The sequence below is a fragment of the Cervus canadensis genome, chromosome 28, assembly GCF_019320065.1.
Source record: "Cervus canadensis isolate Bull #8, Minnesota chromosome 28, ASM1932006v1, whole genome shotgun sequence".
Classification (NCBI taxonomy): Eukaryota; Metazoa; Chordata; class Mammalia; order Artiodactyla; family Cervidae; genus Cervus; species Cervus canadensis.
Genome location: NC_057413.1, coordinates 1464427 through 1484200, shown reverse-complemented (window position 1 = coordinate 1484200; position 19774 = coordinate 1464427). Strand labels below are relative to the sequence as shown.

The following is a 19774-nucleotide window of genomic DNA, read 5'->3' as shown; positions in this document are numbered from 1 at the left end:
AAAACTGTCCAGAGCTTTTGCTGGCAGAAGCTCTCTCCTATTGTAGTGGGTTGTGTTCAAAGTGTAAGGTAGGCAGAAAAGGTGGGCTTCCCACACTTGAACCCCCGATCTGGGAACGTGCCCGAGACGCCAAGACTGAAAAGGGCGGCAGAGCGGGGCGTGCGATGGCAAAGACAAACGCAGCTTTGTCGTCCCGAGGCTGCTCCCACCGTGACGCGACGAGAAGGTGAAGGTGATATTTCATCCGCGGCTACGGCGCATCCTCTCCTTACCTGACCTCTGAAATGGAGCCATCGGCTTTGAAAAGCCCGGTGTCTAAAATTAATATTCTTCCCCATCTGACTAAGAAGGCAACAGCTGAGCAACATGAGATCAAGGACCATCTGAGTTTAAACAGGGGCTCAAAGTGGCATTGGAGAGAGAGGCTACTTCCTCCCGGAGTGGACACTTGTCTTTTCAGAAGACTTACTCCGACTGCAAGGCAAGACCTTTACCAGGGAGTTGAGTCGTCGTTCTGAACTCTGCAAACTCCCCTTTATCTGCTGGAACTTGTGCTTGGAGTGGTCTGAACCCCAGCATGTCCTCTTTTAAATGGTAATCACTCTATTTTCTTTCTTTATTTCTATGTTGTCTTACATAGCAAGTTTTATCAAACTCCAGGCAGAGCTTAACGTTTAATAGTTCTCTGCAAAATTTTTATATCTTGGACCCAAGCTTTTGTTAATTTTTATGTGGCTTCCTGAGCCAACTTCAGTACCGTCTACAATGATGTATTAGATTTTAGTTATAGTTTGTTTTAGATGTAGCCGTGAAATTCTTACTATAATAACAGATTTTTTCAGGGCAACTTGTAAGAATGCTGGTGATGGTCTGTAGTATATTTCACAGAGCTCTGGTTGATCCTGTTCACATTTTAGTGTGAATAAGTTTATGGTCTTTCTACGGTTCAGTAGAACTGTGAAGAGCATTGGATTTTAAATAATTTAGAGTACAAGGTATCATTTTATTATACTAGAGGAGTTGAGAAAATGAAAGATGAAGTTTTGTGGGGATATTTACAGATGATTTCAAATTGAGAAAAAGTTGGAAGAAGCAATTTCCAGAAAATCTCCAACAGGGGGCCTCTGGAGGGAACCCATCACAAGTTTGCATCAGCCTCCCCGAAGTGGTCAGGAGATGCGTGGATGCAGACACCCGTGTGGGGCTTTGGTATCAGAGCAGTAATGAGGCTATTACTTCGTTTGTAAGGAAAGTGTATCTAGGGTGTGAAATCTTTGGTGCTCAGCTGCTAATGATGCAGAGAAAGGTGTCTGGGAATCTCATCTATGTGAGAGAACTGTTAGGAAGCAAAGTTCTTTTTAAAATAAACATTCTAAGACGTAGGCAGCGAAAGGCTCTGAAAATGGCACATTTGGTGAGACCACTCCCCCGAGGGGGCAGAATTCCCTGGGGAGTCCCGGGGGCCCCTTCCTCACACAACACGCCCTTCCCACCTGGGCCGGAGGGGCAAGGCCAGCAAGCCAGTTAAACCCAGACTGTCTCCTTAAACCTGCCGCTTCGCCTAGATCTTCTATTCGGCAGCGAGGCCCCGTGACGCTCCAGGTTGCTTCTCACTATTTTCTTTTGCAGGAAAAAGAAGGGAGAGAAAGCTTTTTCTTTTCCAAGTTCCAACATGTGAAACTCAAGGTTAATATTTTCATTTCTCTTCCTCATTTGGGGCCCTTTCTCTAGTTTAAACAGAAGCAACCTCAGACTTCCCAGTGTTGGTTTTCCCAGAGTCAAACGTGTGTCTCAGTGATGGGAGCTCCGTTCCCCCCTTGCAGCGGAGAGAAGAGTCATGATGACTATGTCCTCATTTACAAACCAGAGACCGAGGGGGACAGAGACCACGCTCCAGACACCAGCTTCCTCGGGCTCACCACCAAGATGCTGACAGTGAAGGGGCTGGAAGGAATCAACGCGTGTTACCGCAGTGAGCAGCTGGAGAAGATGGCTTTTTTCCAGTGCGTGGAGGAGGTAGAGAAGTGCTTTCTGGAGGAAAGTTCTGGTGAACAAGATTCGAGATCTGGAAAGAGCCAGGTACCTGAGGTGGTTTGGTCTCCTGGCGAGGGTCAGTCCTGCCTTCTGTTTTCTCACATAAAGCAACGCCCGTCCCCATCTATCAGATGGTTTCAGATTCTGTGTTGTCATCCCTCGTGTAGAATTAAGGAAGCTCTATGAACCGGCAAACCCCCACTTCGTCCCCGGAGGTTTGCCCCCAGGTGGGAGCGGTCGCCGCTGGGAAGCCTTTGAGCGTGCAGCTTTCCCTGTGGGCGCCGCCGCCGTCTGGCGCCCGGCTTAGAGGTCACGCGGGTGGCGTGGAAGCGCAGTTTCTTAGGCGGGAAGGTTTGCGCATGCAATCTGGAGAAGTGCGCGAGGGCCACAGCTGCTCTGCACAAGTGTCTAGTTCCCTCAGGACCCCGAGGTCTCCGTGGAGTAGGGGTCAGGGCTGTCGACAGTGGCCACTGGGGTCGGGGACAGGCTCTTGCCGGCGGCAGGCCCCTTCCTGGCAGCCGGCTCTTCGGGAGGCCCCTCACCGAGCGCGGTGGCTGCTGCTCTGAGCAGTGGACACGCACGCGTGCCAAGCCCCCAGCACCGGCTCTGTCACGATAAGGGGCGCCCGGGGGTGTGGACCGGCGGGCTCTGTCCCCTGCTCGGCCCCCTGGGTCCCTCCCTCTCCCTCCCTCTCCCTCCCGCCCAGACGGGGCCTCACCTGCGATTGCTGGAACTTGTTTGTCACCCTGCCCCGGACGCCCTCCTCAGGGTTGGGACCTCCTGTCACCCCCCTCGCCTTCTCTCCTGCTCACAGTACCAAACAGGCGCCGAGACGTTTGCAGAACGGACAGGTCTGTTTAGGTGTGTCCCGCATTCCCCTGGAGGGCCAGGGATCATTATTTCTGATAATCAGAGTGAGTTTGGGAAACATCCCTCTTTGTCCTTCCCCGGGGGCTCAGATGGTAAAGTGTCTGCCTGCAATGTGGGAGACCTGGGTTCCATCCCTGGGTTGGGAAGATCCCCTGGCGGAGGGCATGGCAACCCACTGCAGTGTTCTTGCCTGGAGACTCCCGGACAGAGGAGCCTGGCGGGCTACGTGACGTGGGGTTGCAAAGAGTCGGACACGGCTGAACGACTTTACTTTCACTTTCACTTTCCTCTTTGTCCAATTTCTATTTCGAAAAACCCTGTCCAGGTAGGAAGGGCATTTCTAATGATACAACAGACAGTGGAACACAGCTATTAGGTATAAAGGGCGAAGGAGTCTTTCCACTGTGAGTGCAGAGAGATAAACCTTGCCGGATAGAGGGAATGAGTCGGGCTGAAGCGTGGTGTTTGGAGACAGACCTTCCCCTGTGAGCTAACATCTTGTCCAGCACACACCAAGAAGAAACTTCCTCGGCAAAACTGGAGTCAGATCCGAGGGCTTCCTCTTTTGGGCTGCTTGCAATGCAAATGAGTAATCAGAGGGGTGTCCTTTTCTGTTCATTAATTTCTGTAGAACAGGGGAGGTAAAGTATTCTTATAGGCGAACTTTGAAATAGCCAATGATTTGTGATAGTTTCTATGAGTCTGAATATGTTTCCAGGACGGTTTTTCTCCAAGTTCTGTGATACAAGTTTTGTAAGTAGGCGAGATGGTGCTAGGTGGAAACAGGAGCATTTTCAGGAAGAACTGTTTTGGTGATGATCTGCTTCAGAGAAATCAAGTGACTGGGAAGTGAAAAGCTTTAGGATACTTCTGAGGGAACGTCTGAGGATGCTGACCCTGAGCTCCTAAGAGAAAGTCCTGTGCGATGGGTCTGATGTCCGGCGGCGCGGAAGGTGGGGAGGAACCGCCGTGTATCCCATTCAGTTTCTTGCTGAGTGGCTCAGGGCCCAGAGGTGTCGCCAGTAAATTTCCCTGGCTCTCTCGCCCTGCGGGGGACGGACAGGCCCAGGACGGGAGGCACAGAGCCCTTCTCCTTTCTGTGTCTGCCAAGGCCACAGTCCCCGAGGCCCTCGCTGGCCCAGTGAGCGGGTGCCCGGGTGGCCAGCAGGGCCTTGGCAGGGCTGGGCGGAGAGGGCCTTCCAGCGGCTCGGATGTCGTCAGGAATGCAGACGGAGCTGGGCTGACACGTCTCCATCTCCTGCTGGGGCCACGGGAAATCTTCAAAATCCCAGGCCTTTCTCTCCAGGGACCATAAAAACATGCCCTCCATGACTCTCTCCACCACCTCTCTGTCTCTTCATCCCTTCTCTTTAAGAAGATTAGCACAGCTAATCATAGTAGAAAACCTCACTGCGCTGCCCTGGGGGGAATTTACTCTGCATGGCAGTCACTCTGGTGACAGGCAATCTGTGCGGAAGGCCTGAAGCGCAAGTTCTTTCTAGAAGAGTCTTTTCTCTCCTAACAAGAACAAATTGTCTGTGCATTCCACAACTTACATCTATCAACATAGTTCAGTGTAGCTCAGATTCTTCTTTTCCGGCTCTTAACCAGGTTTTTCTGTTTCACTCATTTTTCCTCTTCTGGCTTTATTTTTTTTGCCTCTCTTCTGTCTCTTCCTCTGATTTATTTTTTGAATTGATAGAATACCACATATTCTACTTTTCTACTATGTTTTGTTCCTTTTGTTTTCCAACTTCCCTTTTGATTCTGTTTTTGAAAGGCTTTTCTTATATTCTCTTATATTCTACAGACTGTTCAAAATCATCTAAACAGTGTAGGATTTTTAAAAGCTTGTGACAGATACCCTGGGCTTCCCAGGTGGCGGCAGTGCTAAGGAACCCGCCTGCCTACGCAGAACATATTAAGAGGTGTGGGTTCAGCCTCTGGGTCGGGAAGATTCCCTGGAGGAGGGCGAGCTCTCCTGTGGGTGGGCACAGCTTTGGAGTGGGTCCCTGAACGCACTCCAGTGTTCTTGCCTGGAGAATCCCAGGGACAGAGGAGCCCGGAGGGCTAAAAGCCATGGGGTCGCAGAGTCGGACCTGACTGAAGCGGCTTAGCACAGAGCAGATACACTACAATAAACCAGATGGAAAGCCACACAGTGTGGTGTTGAAACAAAGTGAAACTTAAATGATGAACGTGGCACATGTGAGCGATGGCTTAATAGCTACTGTGTGCGTCATTAACTCAGAGTGATAACGAGTCTCATAACTATAATTAGCATTCCTCTTACACAATCAAATCCAGGTTTTCCTCTTTTGTTACTTCTGTTACCCATATAAATAATCACCATGCTGTATTTCCCTCAGCTCTGACTTGCTGTTTGATACATGCAAACACGCGCGCACACACGCACACACACCTTCTGTTTGCCTAATGGAAGACCAAAGAGCTCCTGCTCTCAGCAACCTGAGTCCGTTCTCCCCCACGGTTCTTTCGGTCCCTCTGCCGCCCCGCTGGCTCTACGCGCCCCTGCTTTTTCTCCCCAGGCTTGTCTGTGCTCACCTCCTGTCCTCTGGTCCTCAGCCATCCCCCCAACAGGCACGGCCCCCGGGGAGGAAGGGGCCACACGGAGGTGGGGGTCACAGCTCCCGGAATGTTGAACCACCGGGTACAAATGCTGCAAAGACCAAACAGAACAAACTATTTATTATCAGGATGTGAGTAGGCGAAGAGTGGGTTGGGACAAAGCTCGGGTCTCCCTGTTGCGATGGCAGTTGGTGCATTTAATAGCAGGTGGCCGTTCCTGCCTCACTGCAGTGAAATTGTACCATCAGCGGTGGTCACCGTGATTATAACTTAGATCTCAAAATAACGTAGCTGCGGGCGGAGGGTTTGCGATGTTTAAGGCCGTGCATCCCCCTCCCGCCCAGCCCGTGTCCCTTGCCCGCGTGGGCCGGAGAAAGCTCCCTGGCGGTGGCCCCATTTCCCTGGTGCTAATCGTCCTTGAACGGGAGACAAGCGCGCTCTCTGGGGTGTCACTTGTCGCCAGCCGGTCTCCCTCTGCCCCGCACCTGTTTCCGATCTGTCACCCGGGCCATCATATTTTTCCTCTTAAAGAGGCAGATTGGCCATTGATGGTGTGACTGGAACCCTCACCGCAGGGTCCTGCGGACCCCGCTGCTCGGCACCGCCTCCCACCCGGAGCAGAGTTCTGCCTGGAAACGAGCTCGCGCCGGGTCAGGGCGGGAAGGCCAAGATGGACTTGTCACTCAGAAGAAAAGGTGTCTGGATCGCAGGTGGCCTGTGCCTTCTCTCGTCTGCCGTCCTCTGGCGTGTGCTCCGGTCCGTGATGACCCGGGGAGGTCACCGACAGGCGCCTGCTCTTGAGGACACCCAGGTAGTGACATGGTCTCTGTCCTAGCTGAGCGTTTCTGGCCAGGGAGCGGGCTCGCCCCAGCCGGCAGAATGCATGTCCTGTCTCGTCCTCCCCCGGGACGGCTGCCCCGCGGGGCTGGGATCAGGAGAGGTAGGCAGCCCTTGTCAACATCTCCAACTCTGCACCAACTTTCGGGGAACCTGGAGGCAGTCATTCCTGACGTGTATGAAAGCCGGCATTCTATTTTTGTCTGTGAGAGCTAAAAATAATGTCGGCATCTCTTCTCCTACTTCTTATGTAACTGGGGGAAATAAAATGGCACCAAAGCACAGAGTCCTTTCCCCTCGTTAAGAAGTGTCTGCAGAAGAGTGGCCGCCTCTTCTGAGCAAACTCCCGAGCATAGATGGCCTCTGAGCCTTTTCCTTGGAACCTCTGCCCCTCAGTGCCTTTCCTGGGATGCCACAGCTGGGATTCAGTCAGGAAAACAGGAGCATTTTGAAGGAAGAGAAAGAATTCAGATTCTAAAGATTTTAGCGCTTCCCAAGAGAGTCTTGTATCTGGGAAATCAGTCCTTTCTACGTATTTAATTCTTTCATCAATTAGCATAGAATGAGCTATTTTTAAGACGATGGAGGCAGCTTAGCAAAGACTCCAGGAGGTGTTCTGAGTTGCTTTTCCCACAGGAAGAGGTTGTCAGCAGAGCTGCTTATCGCCAACTCCCCCACTGCAGGGACTTCTGGCTTTTTTCTGCTTAGTCAAGCCCCTTCCTTGAAATCGGGGCCTGGATGCACTCCATGCCTGTGTGTGCATTGCAGGTGGTTCTGTGGTTTGTGCATGAATTAATTTTTGTCCAAATAATTAATTTTTGCCTCTTTGGATTTGGCCCCCATTGAAAATGCATGAGTTTATGGTTAAAAATCTCTCCGGGGGAGTTGGCTGATATGTGTCTATGCCTGCATGTAGATTTCTGTCTTATTCAACAAGAAACCACCAGCCCTGCATGGGTAGTGCTCAGAGGACCCAGAACTCGAGGAGCCAGGTTTCCATGGTGGCCCTGCGCCTCTCCGAGGAGCTGATATGATGAGTATTCCTGTCACTGCTGCCCAAGCCTGAATCTTTTTGGCTGTTGTATACATGCCTCCGGGGGCGTTGGCTGATATGTGCCTATGCCTGCAGTAGACTTCTGTCTATGGGGGACGTACGGTAAAGAACAACCACTCCCCTGGGTCTGAGAGGTGGCCCCCAGGTGTGTCCCGAAGGAGGGGCCGGCAGGGAGCTCATTAGGAGTGTTCTGCTCTGAGTGTTTTATAAAACGCTGTTATCACTTTCTAACGGTAAAGAAAATGTCTCTTAAATCAGATTTTACAATATACCCTCTTCTCTTTTCCATTGTGAATGGTTATTTGGAAATGTGGGTGACCTCTTGTCTTAAAAGTGTCTACAAGAGCAGTTTTAGGAACTCCCTTTTCAGGGTGTCAGAGAATACTATCTGGACGTCAGTCTTCACTGAAGACATAAAACAATGGAAAGGTTTCCCAACACCCTGGGAGCAGATCTCTGCTCATATGAGATTCTGAGAGTCCCAGTTCAGGTCTGTGTCATTTTGGCTTCTGAGAATAATTAAACTTGTGATAGTTTTATGTCATTTGGTATAATATGAAAAAAATGTCTTATTTTCTCTCTCTGAAAATTAAATCAAAGTAGTTAATATACAAACATTGCAAATCAAGCCTGTGTTCCTAAGTTAGAAAATGATTAGCATATTGATAATGAAATTTCTAGATACAATTGACCAAACTGTGTCCTGATCCACTTACCTAAGACATGACGACTGTAAAAATCACATTTGTCTATCGGGGTTTCCCAGACCAATTTCTCTCACACTCCCTTCTTGATTTTTGCTACATCTACATATGACTTTTACTCCTATTAGTTAATATAATATTTTCACATATCAAGTCATTAAAAATATTTAGCACAAGCAAGAGTGGAGTGGAATCATGGTTTCGATGTGCTTATTCTAGAGTTTCAAATGCACAGTAACACACATAAATAAATTTTAAAACTGGTTTCTTAGTTTACAACCCCCAAATCACCCCAAGCTTCTAGTAAAGCGGAGACTCCATGTCACCATTGGACATTGGCCTCAGGGTGCTGTGTCCAAGTCTTCCGCCTGGGCCATTGGGCACTTTGGGCTTTATTTTGAAATTTCTGCTCAAAACATAGCAATGATAACAGAGACAGGGAGTGATAAGCAGATAGCGGTGGAAAGCCAAGAGGCCCAAAGTCCCCGCCTGAACGCAGAGGCATAGGAAACCCTGACAGGTCAAGTTCGGCTGGTGCCCCCTGCAGTTTTCCCGCTGTCACTGAGGTCCCAGCAGAAGGTGGGGCCAAGGTGGGCGCGCATGTGCAGGTGCTGGGCTTGTCCTGGGGGTGGGCTCGGGGGTGGGGAGCAGGGACCCCTGATGGCTGCATCGCCAGGCAGGAGGGCCTCAGAGGGTGAGGCAGGGGGCACGATCCTCTGCCTCCTGTCACCCCGGGGCCTTCTGCAGGTGATAGACCCCCGGCGTTTTCAGCTGTGTGTGGGTGACCTGCACCCTCAGTTACAACTTTGGTCAGGGAGAAACAGTGACTGGTCAGTCCACTGACAGTGCCGAAGCGACAGGCCCAGCCCAGGCCGGCCCTGTGAGCGTGGCTCTGACCTCGACCGCCCGGGGCCCGGGGAGCACAGGGTACTGTGGCATTTCCGTGATGGTTGGGGCGTCAGGGGGCCGGGAAGCACAGCCTTTCTCTGAGGGCAGCCTTCTTCACAAGTGGCTGGGCAGCCCTTGGCAAGGTCGCTACCAAGTTCCAGCTGGCCGTTCCCAGGAGGACACAGCCAGCAGCCACAGGCCCTGGGTCAGTGGGCAGAGGTCTCGCAGGCCCCTCGCAGGGTGGCTGAGCTCTCCCGGACCCTGGCCTCTGGCCTTGGTGCTGCCTCTTCCTGGCTCCCCTGTTCTTTAGGGTCTTGCATTGGGAACGACCCCCAGGCCTCGAGCTGGGAACTGGGAATCTGAGCGACAAGACTGGGGTCATGGTGAGCAGGCTGACGCTCTGGTCCGTGATCAGGTGTCAGGAAGTTCTAGAAAGAGGCAGAGACCAGACTGGAAGTGAGGGGTGTGTGCGCCCAGCCTCTGGTTTGTCTAGTAGACCTTTAGCTTGTAGGCTTCGCATTCCAAAAGTGAGCAGTGAACACGGAAATCACTTTCCTGTTACTATGCTTTGTATAGCATTTAGGGCTTATCTGATGAGATGGTTGGTATACAGCGAGTGCGGAGAAAAAAAGCAAGCTGGGCAGTCAGGCAAGAAAAGGAAATTTTTTAGAGGGAAACGAGAGGGCGACTGGCCCTCAAGGAGAACCCGCGCCCTCCCTTTCTGACGGGGCTTTCTTATACCCCGCCAGTGAAAAATTCTTGGAAGGGATGGTCATGTAGTCAGAGGTCTAGAATCTGGTGGTCTCGCAGCTTTGGGAAGGTAGGCGCCAGTGAGAAAACAGAGTGTCGTTTGGGCAATTTGGTCAGTTGCAAGGACTGTGATTTTATTCTTTGTTTGCAAGGTCAACATCATGAGTCATCTTATCAGTGAGCCCCCACGTAGACCCTATTAGTTGGATAGCATCACCGACTCAATGGACATGAACTTGGGCAAACTCCTGGAGACACAGAGGGGCCAGGAAGCCTGGTGTGCTGCAGTCCATCTGGTCACAAAGAGTCGGACACGACAGAGTGACAATAGAACAGAACAGAGGGCTTATCTGAACAAAATTAAGTGGAGCTAAGTGTAGAAATTAACTATGAAGACAAGATTTTAATGCATAAATGTATTTTTTCCTGCATCCCGGAGAAACGGCTCTACCTTCTGTATGGTGTAGATGTTGTATGACGGTGTGTCCCCTTTCAGCCGTGCGATTCCAAGTCCTGCTTTGATCTGTTTGGAGTTGGCCATGGGCAGGTGGGCCAGGCAGTCGACTGCGGACACCTGACCGGCAGACAACGGGCCCTGGCGGGGCTGCTCTGCCCTGGGCCTGCCCCAGGGCACCTGTCGGTTCCGGGGCTGCATCCAGCCTGGGTGTTTTTGAGTCCAGCATACGCATGGTTTGCAGGATGATTCCCCAATCTAAAAGGGGTTGGAGCTCCCTTGGGCGCCAGAGCCAGGAGGGAGGCAGCAGCAGGTGTAAGCTCTCAGAGTCTGTGCAGGCCCAGACTCCCCTGAGTCTCTCAGATCCCTTGGGTTCTCAGGAGAGGGCTCAGAAGATGCTCAACACGATGACCGTCCAGCCTGAACCCTAAGGAGAGGGTGTTCCCAAAGGGCCCAGAGAAGGCGGGGCTGGAACAGGCCAAGGGGACATGTGATGCATCTATGCTGACAAGTTCTGTCTGTCCTGGGACCAAGCAGTTCTCACAGTGAGGTCCCTGGACCCCCTGAGGGACCCTAAGACTCTTTTGGAGGTCTGCATGGTCAAAGCTGTTTTCTCTTCTGTTCTAAAATTTCTGCCTTTTCCGCTGCTTTGACACTTGCACTAAGGACATCAAGGCAGTGATGAACAAGACTGCCAGCACCTCTGCAGAGAATCGGGCCATGGTGCCAGCATGTCCTAGCAACCATGGCGTGTTTCCCCACCAGACCCTCAGACACAACAGAAAGCTTTAGTTTCTGTTTTCTAAAGAGCCAGGTTTCCTTAAGAATGTACTTGGTGAGCGGGAATAAAAATGCATCTGATACCTGCATCAGAGCTGAAGTATTCACTTAAATCTCTGTACCTGAATTCTAGGTTGATTTGCTCAGTGAAGAATCTCCGAGCACCCACTGAATGAAGAGGAGGCAGAGTCTGATGAAACGGGGTCGTTTATTTAAAGGGCTTACAGAGCCTGCGGCTCAGCACGCTTCCACAGAGAGTCTCATGGTGGGGTCTTCTTGTAGAACCCTCGACGGCCTCTAGTTATCTCAAAATTTAAAAATGGATGGTGACACCAGTAAGGTCTTGTTTCTCCCCAGCCTTCTAGGATGAGCATGTTGAGTTGACGGGATAATACAGGCAAGTTTCTACATTCTTAAGGCTATGTTGTATTTTACCCATAGCCACCTGATGTGAAAACCCTGCTCCCTGGAAAAGACCCTGATGCTGGGAAAGATTGAGGGCAGGAGGAGAAGGGGGCAACACAGGGTGAGATGGTTGGATGGCGTCACTGATTCCGTGGACCTGTGGGCCCCACCACGATCAGCTCTGAGAACGACAGTCATGATCACCAGCATTTGTGCTGTGTTTCCTGCGCTCTGTGCTCCGCTCTTCGTCCCAGTTAACCCTCACAGAGCTCCCGTGAAGCTGTGTAGTCGTTCCCTCTGTTTTGTAGATGGGTAAACCGAGGGTTGGTGAGGCCAGTCACCCAGAGTTGTGCAGCTACATACCACGATACTCTTTCTGGATGGATTAGTTAGCCCGACACGTGAAACAGGCAGCTAGGTTTATCTGTAGGCCATTTGTTGTTGCTGTTCAGTCGCTAAGTTGGGTCTGACCATTTAACTGGAATTTAACTTGCAGACCATTTAACTGGAGTTTAGTTTTCAGAAATCAAACACTAAGTATTTGAAAACCACCTCTGATGAGTTTTCTAAGGACAGTGTGTATTTTCTTCACGTTACCTGATGTGCATTTCACCCATGCTGTTTTGGTCAATTGCTCTGCTCCTTGATGCAAATACAGCTAGACTGGGTAGAGAGATTAAAAGAGGGGGCTCCGTTGCTTTTTCTCAGCAAATTGAGGCTGTTTTCTGGAACTGATGTAACAGTGACCTCCTGTGGGAAGAAGCTGCAAAAGTTACTGCAGTCCTGCCGTGAGGTCAGAGCACTTTTGGCTTGTCCTTCCAACTGGGTTTTAAAAATGGCTTAATTAATTCATTAATTGAAGTATAGATGATTTGCAATATTATATTAATTTCAGGTATACACATAGTGATTCAATATTTTCATATTTCCTTTAAAAGTTATTACAAAATAGTGGCTTTATTTCCCTGTGCTGTGTGATGCATCCTTATTGCTAGTCTATTTCATACACAGTGGTTTGCGTCTGCTAACCCCATACCCCTTATTTACCACTCGCCCTTCTCTCTCCCCTTTCATAACCACTAGTTTGTTTTCTATGTCTAGGAGTCTCTTTCTGTTTTGCTTGTACATTTGATCATATAATTTTTTAGATCCTACATATAAGTGATATCAGACAGTATTTCACTAAGCATAATGCTGTCTAGGTTTGTTCTTTTACATGATATTTACATGTTGCTTTACATGATATTTTTCATTCTTTTTTAAGGCTGAGTAATATTCCACTGTATAAGCACACACACACACACACACACACGCACGCACGACATCTTTATCCATTTGTCTGTTGATGGACTCTGCTTACTTCCATATCCTGGCTATTGGAAATAGTGCCGCAGTGAAGACTGGAGTGCGCGTATCTTTCTTGGTTTGTGTTTCTGTTTTCTTTGGATACGTACCCAGGAGTGGGCTTGCAAGACTGTTTGGTACTATATTTTTAGTTTTCTGAGAAACCTCCACGCTCTTTCCCACAGTGGTTGCACCTTCCAGTTGTTGAAACCAACGTCTTGAGGCTGCTGTCCGCCTGTTCTCAGCCACTGACTCCAGGGCAGAGGAGAAGCCAGGAAACAAACCATTGGAACTAATGATTTTCTCAAACATATAAAAAGGTTGTAAAATTATAAACCGAATGCTGTGTGTCAGCGTACCTGAGATACTTAATTTCTTTGTGGTATAATACATAACGGTTTTATAGTCTGTAGCTTATTAACTGTAGTCACAAGTCTGGACTCTTGAATGGATTTGACTTTCCACTATCTTTAGGTGGTGGACAATAGACGGGGAAGGTGGTAATCCAGGGACCAGCTTGTTCAGCTTTCATCGTGGTGCTCGGTAATTCTGCAGGTGTTTTTACGCACATGGCACTTAGAAAATGGGAGGTGAGCCGTGGTTACGGAGCGCACAGATTAGCGTGAGACCACAAGCGTGGATTCCACGTCCCCTGCGCCACCTCTGTGACACCAAGCGTGTTGTCCAGCCTCTCACCTGCCTCCTCGTCTGGGGTCAAGAATACCGACCCCGCAGACTTGCAGTTGTCTAAAGCAGGCTACGCAGAGCGTGCTGCAGAGAGAGGGCCCACAGACCCCACGGTGGGTGTGCGTTGTCCGTGGCGCCGGCATCCCCGCCGTGGCCTGACTGCTCTCCTGCCGAGAGCCCTGCCGTCCGCCTTCCCGAGGGACTCCTCTCCTCACCGCTCCTCTCCTTCCGCCTGGAATCCCCTTCCCAGTTTCCTGGGGGCTGCGTTGGAGGCCTTTTCCTGCACGCTTCCTCATTCTCTCTCCTCTCCTGGGCCCTTGGGGGTCCTTCTGTCCTCAGGGCCAGAGTCAAAGCCCACCGCGGTCGGTTCCAACCCGCCCTCCACACCGTCCTTCCGGGGCACTGTGCCTGCCCCGTGCCGTGTGTGCGGGTGGTTTTGATGCCCTTTCTGGTAATCACCTTGGGTTTGGCCTCTGCTCCTGAAAAGCCGGGGCCTCTGCCCCGTGGGGAGCCTGCTCTACTTCTTCGTATCTTTCACGGCACCTGTGTCATGCGTGTCCAATATGTTTGTGTTCTAGTTATTCCTAACAGGGTTTAGGGACCGTTTCGTACTTTAAACCTTAGCAGTTAGGATAATTATTAATATACTTATTTCAATTATTCAAACAAAGTCATGGGCAGGGCCAGCCTCCAAAGAGCAGGATATCTGGAATAATATTGGTGGGGGAATTTCCCCCAAGAGTCCCACGAGGATGTGCTTGAAAGTGTCTTACTCATCTCGACGTGGGCAGGGTCGGCTTTGGGGGTCAGTGTGATCTGATGCACACAGGCGTGCTTCACTGACGCACAGATCAGAGCGTCGCCCTGCTTACCTGCTGCCTCCTTCTCTGAAGTCGAAATCTATCTACCAGCTTGTACTCTGAAACGGCTCTCACAGAATCCAGGGAACATTGTTTGCAGTCATGGCCAAGAGGCATTGTATAGATTCTGAAGTCTGTCTTGAGATTAATTTTCCAAGAAAGAATAAGTTTATTTGAACACGGTTTTTATCTGTTTCTTTGAGGTATTCTGATCTTTGACAGTCACTGTTTCCTATGTGATGAAGATGGTCATTCACCACAAACCAGAACCTTGTTACTCAAAGGGCGGCCCGTGGCTTGCCAGCTTCACCTGTGAGCTGGTTAGACGTGCAGACGGTCCGGTCCCTCCCAGACCTGCTGGGGAAGAATCTGCATTTTAACAAGTTCCACTGGTGACCCCTGTGCGCATCGAAGGGTAAAAAGCAGTAGGCTGTTCGCTACCTCCTGCAGTTGAAGGATGAAGGGTTCATTCACGTTTACTCTAAGAAAATTCCTGACAGGAAGACAATTGCTGCCATAGTTGTGAATACGTGCTTGCATATTATGCACATGTAAAAGCGTCAGTCGCTCAGTCACGTCTCTCTTTGCGACCCCCATGGACTGTAGCCCGCCAGGCTCCGCTGTCCGTGGAATTCTCCGGGCAAGAATACTGGAATGGGTTGCCATTCCCTTCTTCAGGGGATCTTCCTGACCCAGGGATCGAACCTGGGTCTTCCTTATTACAGGCAGATTCTTTACCATCTGAGCCCCCAGGGATGCCCTGCATTACACACACACACACACACATCCAGAATGCGTGTGTGCATGTGTGTATATGTATGTATGCACGTGTGTGTGTGTATTTAGTGTGTATATCCTTCCAGGGGTCTGTCAGGCTATTTCTTGGGAACCAGACAATATCCTTTCTTGAACATTTTAAGAACATATTTTCCTTGATGAAATAAATATGTCTAAGAATAGTTCTTTCCATTAGATTTCTCAGGCAGACAAAATACAAAACTTGTACTAGGGCCAGTTAGATAAGCTGGGGGGAGGGACATGTGAGGTGCTGGGCGTGGCCTGCCTCCCCCGTGAAGGTCACTGGTCCTCTCCAGGTGGACCCCAAGTTCCTGGCCCCTTTGAAAGGCAGGGGCCCGTGACGAGCCGCTGCGTCATGGAAATTCCTGGGTCAGCCCTTGCCCGCAAGGCAGCAGGCGGTCTAACTGGGTAAAGGGGTCACCTGTGAGGCCCTTCTAGTGATGGAGGCCCTTCTAGCGTGTAGGCACAGCTTTTTGTGGGGGCGGCTGGATCCAGTGCGTCTACTCAGGGCAGCCCTGCTCCCGGAGCTCCCAGGGTTGGGGGAAGGTCCTTGTGCCTGCAGCTCCTGAGTGCACTTGGACTCTGCCCCTCACATTGGACGAGTGACCTTGACTCTGAGCACGTGTGTGGCTCTCTGATATTTGCTCATCCGGGGCGTGTGTGCTAAGTCGCTTAAGTCATGTTTGACTCTTTGTGACCCCATGGACTGTAGCCCACCAGGCTCCTCTGTCCAGGGGATTCTCTAGGCAAGAAGACAGGAGTGGGTTGCTGCTTCCTCCTCTAGGGGATCTTCCTGAATCAGGGATCAAACCTGCATCTCTTACATCTCCTGCATTGGCAGGTGGGTTCTTCATCACTAGCACCACCTGGGAAGCCCCGGGGAGGCATTTCCCAAACTCTCCTGCAGGTGAGAATCGCCTAGTGCTGGGTGAATATTCCAATCCTAGGCCCCTGAAACCACAGCACCAGACTCCCCACGAGGGAACCTGTGCCTTTAACGCTCCCTGGGGCTTCTCAGGGGTAGGGTGGTCAGTCGGCCGTGCTCTAGGGACCCCGCCTGACTCCCGTCCAGCTCACTCTCCTTCCCTCTTGGGACTTGCTGGCACCAGAAGACGCCCACTGCCAAGTGAAAAGATGATAATGTGTTTCTGCTGGGGGTTGGTTAGGCCATAAAACATATGTGACACTTGAAATATTTGGTCTCTTTGCATGATGTGTACTCATCATACATCTCTTCTAACCAAGTCAGCCTTGTGCCCACTGATGTCTCCTTGTCTGTAGATTGAGGCTGAGCGCAGCACGCATGTCAGAGGCTCCTTGCTCTGAGAAATAGGTGAATGCTGACTGATGTCGTCGAGTTTCTTGCCCTCCGAGTGCTCGCTTGGTCTCTGGGGATCGTGGATTTGCGGGAATGCTGGGTTTGGGTATATGTTTCCACTGCCACCATAACTCTCTTATCTTTGTGTTAGTTGCTGCAGTGAACATTTTGTGCCGTTAGTTGGGTAAGAAAAGAGAATTCTGACGGTAAAGCCAACAGATTAAGAATAATCTTGGCAGAAGGAAGACGTTACACAAGGTTTAAGGAAGAACCAGCAGTCAGGTCGCCCTGCGTCCAAGCAAGTGGATGGGCCTGTCTCTGTGGAGAATTACAATGAAGCGGATCTTCCGTGAGTCAACTTGAGAGACTGAATGAAATCTAACCTGAGCGCTCTGGGCCCTACACGTGTCCACAAATAACTGGAGAGGGCAACTGTGGACAGCGGGTCAGGGGAGGTGGCGGTGGAGGAATGTTTGGGAGGAACATCCAAGCCCAGGTGGAGAGAAGGCCTGGCTACTGCAGCGTGAGGCCTCTGGGAGCGGTCACGAAGCCCGGGGCAGTCCCTGTGGCCGTTTCTGCAAACCCTCCCTGTTTCCTGGGAGGCCCGAGTGACAGACTCTGCTTCCCTCCCAGAGTGCCGGTCCCACACCAACCTGGACACCAGTGGCCTTTGGGCTTCCGTCAGCACGGCCTACACAGAGCAGTTCCTGGGGTCGGGGGCGGGAGGTGCCCTTTGGAGCTGGCGGTGAACTCCGTCAAGGCCAGGACCCAGCTCAGACAGATGTTCTGGACGGAGGGGGGGGAGGCCCGCAGTCTGTGACCAGAAGTGCAGAGACTCACAGGCTCTGCTCAGGCTGAGTGGAAGCCTTTGCTAAATGCCTCCCAAGTCCCATTCCCGCTGGCTCCAGCGAGGAGGACAAAGAAATGCAGCTTGCAGAGCCCAGCGTGCTAGCGGTCGGCCACCTGGTGCCCGCGCTCGCTGAGGGTGACCTAGACGTTGGCGATGCTGCCCTCCTGGGGGCTGGCAGGCAGGCGGGCCCAGTCTACGCGGAAGGCGCTCAGCACAGCAGATGTGTGACACTGTGGCTCCGTCTAGAAGCTCATCGTCCAGTCGAGGTTAAAATGTCAGGCTGTCTGGATCAGGAGGAAAACCGGATGGGCAGTTCCAGCGTGGCTCTTGGGGCTAGAGGTTCTCCGAGCTCGGGCTGAGCGTCTGGGCCGGGCTTTCTCGGGTCTCGCCTAGGTGAGCAGGGCGGCGGCAGCCCAGGTGCAGGCGGGTGTCTGCTGACCCCTCGCTGCAGGGTGAGGGGCAGGCCCCGGCCAGCCGTTGCGACGGCCAGCCCCTTCTCGGCCAGTCCCCTTAATGCTCACTTCAGAGCAGAGTCTCCAGGTCCATTTGGAATAGAAGAGCCCCCGGGTCTGTGAGGCTGGACGCACAGAATCTGTTTTTTCCCAGCTACTCTCTGAGCACGCAGCGGGAGTTTGGGGTGGGTGGGTGGGCGACGCGTACGCACGGCTCCCCTCTGCCCTCGGTCTTAGGGAGCAGGCAGGTGAGGAAGGGGTGTGGAGGGCTGAGGGTGGAGCGGGTGTGGGGGGGGTTGCCTATTCTGGGGGTGCTGGGGAGGCCCCACAGAGCAAGTGGTGTCTCAGCTCTCACCTGACACGCTGGCATTCAGGAGGCACTCAATAATGAAGGCTCGGCGTGAAGGGGGAGGGAGGCAGGAGGAGAGGAGAAGACGCCCTTGCTGACCGGCCCGGCCAGGCCGAAAGGGGGAACCTCGGGGCTGCCTGGAGCCTGATACCAAGGTGGGGGCACCACCCCACCCCAGCTCCAACTTCCTGCTCACAGCCCTGCCTGTATTTTATCACCCCTGAAAGTTAATTCTGGTGGTTCCAGGCCTCATTCCTGGGACTTCTTAGAAACAAAATTACACTTGGTGCCACTTCCCTTCCTTCTGAAATTACTATTGCTATATTTTTAGTCTGTTTTAGGGGAGTAAAAAGCATTACTTACCTCTAGTTTTCCACATAACCACTTCTGATGACTACCCCTTTTAAATACTTTCTGGTTTTTTTTTCAGGCCATCCAGCCTGAATTAACTTTTCTGTGAGAAAAGGTCTTTCGTGGTTTATAAATTTTAATGCAGGATGCTATCTGCCAGGATATTTTTGGATCACAACCAGAGGTTTAACCAGCCTCCCTTAACGATGAAACGAGGCGGGCCTGAGCCACACCTGGCCACAGTGGCTCTTTCATCGTCCACGTTCAAAGTCATGACACCTCCTGACTTAACCTCAGGATGCCAAGAATTTTCTTTTAAAACCTGTTTCCTGGAAATGGGTCTTTGCTGTGCTAATGGATAATTTTTCACTTCATATTTTTTTAAGGTGCATAAATTCTATTTTTTCCCCTGGCAAATAGAGAAACCCCAGGGTATGGGGGTGTGTGGTAAGAACCTCCTCTGTATTAAACAGGACAGAGCATCCCTGTCCTGGGTTTTTAAATATTTCATTAGCAACCGGGTGTTCTTACACTGACTCCTTCTTCCCTGTCCTCCCCAGACACTGGACTGATTATTTTGATTAAAAGTGCTGAGTAAGAGAATGTGGCCTGAGAATTAGCTTCGTAAGTAAATGCCCAAGGCTTTAACCACAGAGGGACCTGCTCTGGGGCTATTCAGAGTTCTCTATTCGATGTGACCTTAAGGGAAGTTGGGTTTTTGAGGCCTGACTTCCTCCTTTGTTTTCTCATCCTTTCTCCTCCCACGCTGAGTGATCCTCCTGGACTTGAGGGTCACTCCAAGCTGGCAAAGTTCCTTGGTGCAAAATTTTCAGAGCTGCTCCCTCTAGGGCGGTAGATTTGCAGGACATCCTTCTAGGTGCCTGGTGGCCTGACATCCGGGCCAGCTGGTGACGCCTGTGGGAGAAATCCCTTCCTCCGTAAGCTCAGACCGGGGGGCTCAACCACTGCTGACCCTCGATCCACCCGTCTCCTCCCCAGGCGGCTTTGCACAGCCTGTGAACCACACACAGTGAACGTCTTGCTGGAACGGGGACTTTGCTGTTAGCCAACTGTCCATTCATTCCTGTGGAACCGCTGACAGTTTACTCCTAAGACTCCAAATAAAAGAAGGCGTTTGCAAAGGAGCATGGTGGGTTTCCCGGGAGGACGGTGCCTGAGGGAGGCAGATTGTTGCTGACCGCGTCCCCACCTGGACGCTGCAGGGCTGCCTGGCCCAGGGGTCCTGCTGAGAGGACTGGCTCCAGTGACCCTTCTGGGTTATGTCAGTGAAAAATCACAGAGGCTGCAGCTTCCAGTGTGGGTTTAAGAGGCTCCTTTGTAGTTTGTAAAAAACTGCTTTCCCAGGGGTTTCAGTGTATAAACGCTGAGACCTGCCTCCC

At 51.3% G+C, this 19774-nt stretch overlaps 1 protein-coding gene across 3 annotated transcripts in view; it reads left to right on the top strand.

The window, feature by feature from the left end:
* The first annotated feature begins 405 nt into the window (after nucleotides 1–405).
* MYLK4 (myosin light chain kinase family member 4) overlaps nucleotides 406–19774 on the top strand; it is a 73183-nt gene continuing 53814 nt past the window's right edge. Inside the window, exons 1-2 of one of the 3 annotated variants that reach the window (XM_043450582.1) lie at nucleotides 406–594; nucleotides 1868–2079. In XM_043450582.1, coding sequence (XP_043306517.1) covers nucleotides 1927–2079 — 153 coding nt within the window. In that variant the 5' untranslated portion in view covers nucleotides 406–594; nucleotides 1868–1926. Of the gene's footprint in view, nucleotides 595–1867; nucleotides 2080–5632; nucleotides 6305–19774 lie in introns of those variants that run through there. The other 2 variants (XM_043450584.1, XM_043450583.1) reach the window with 2 other exon arrangements.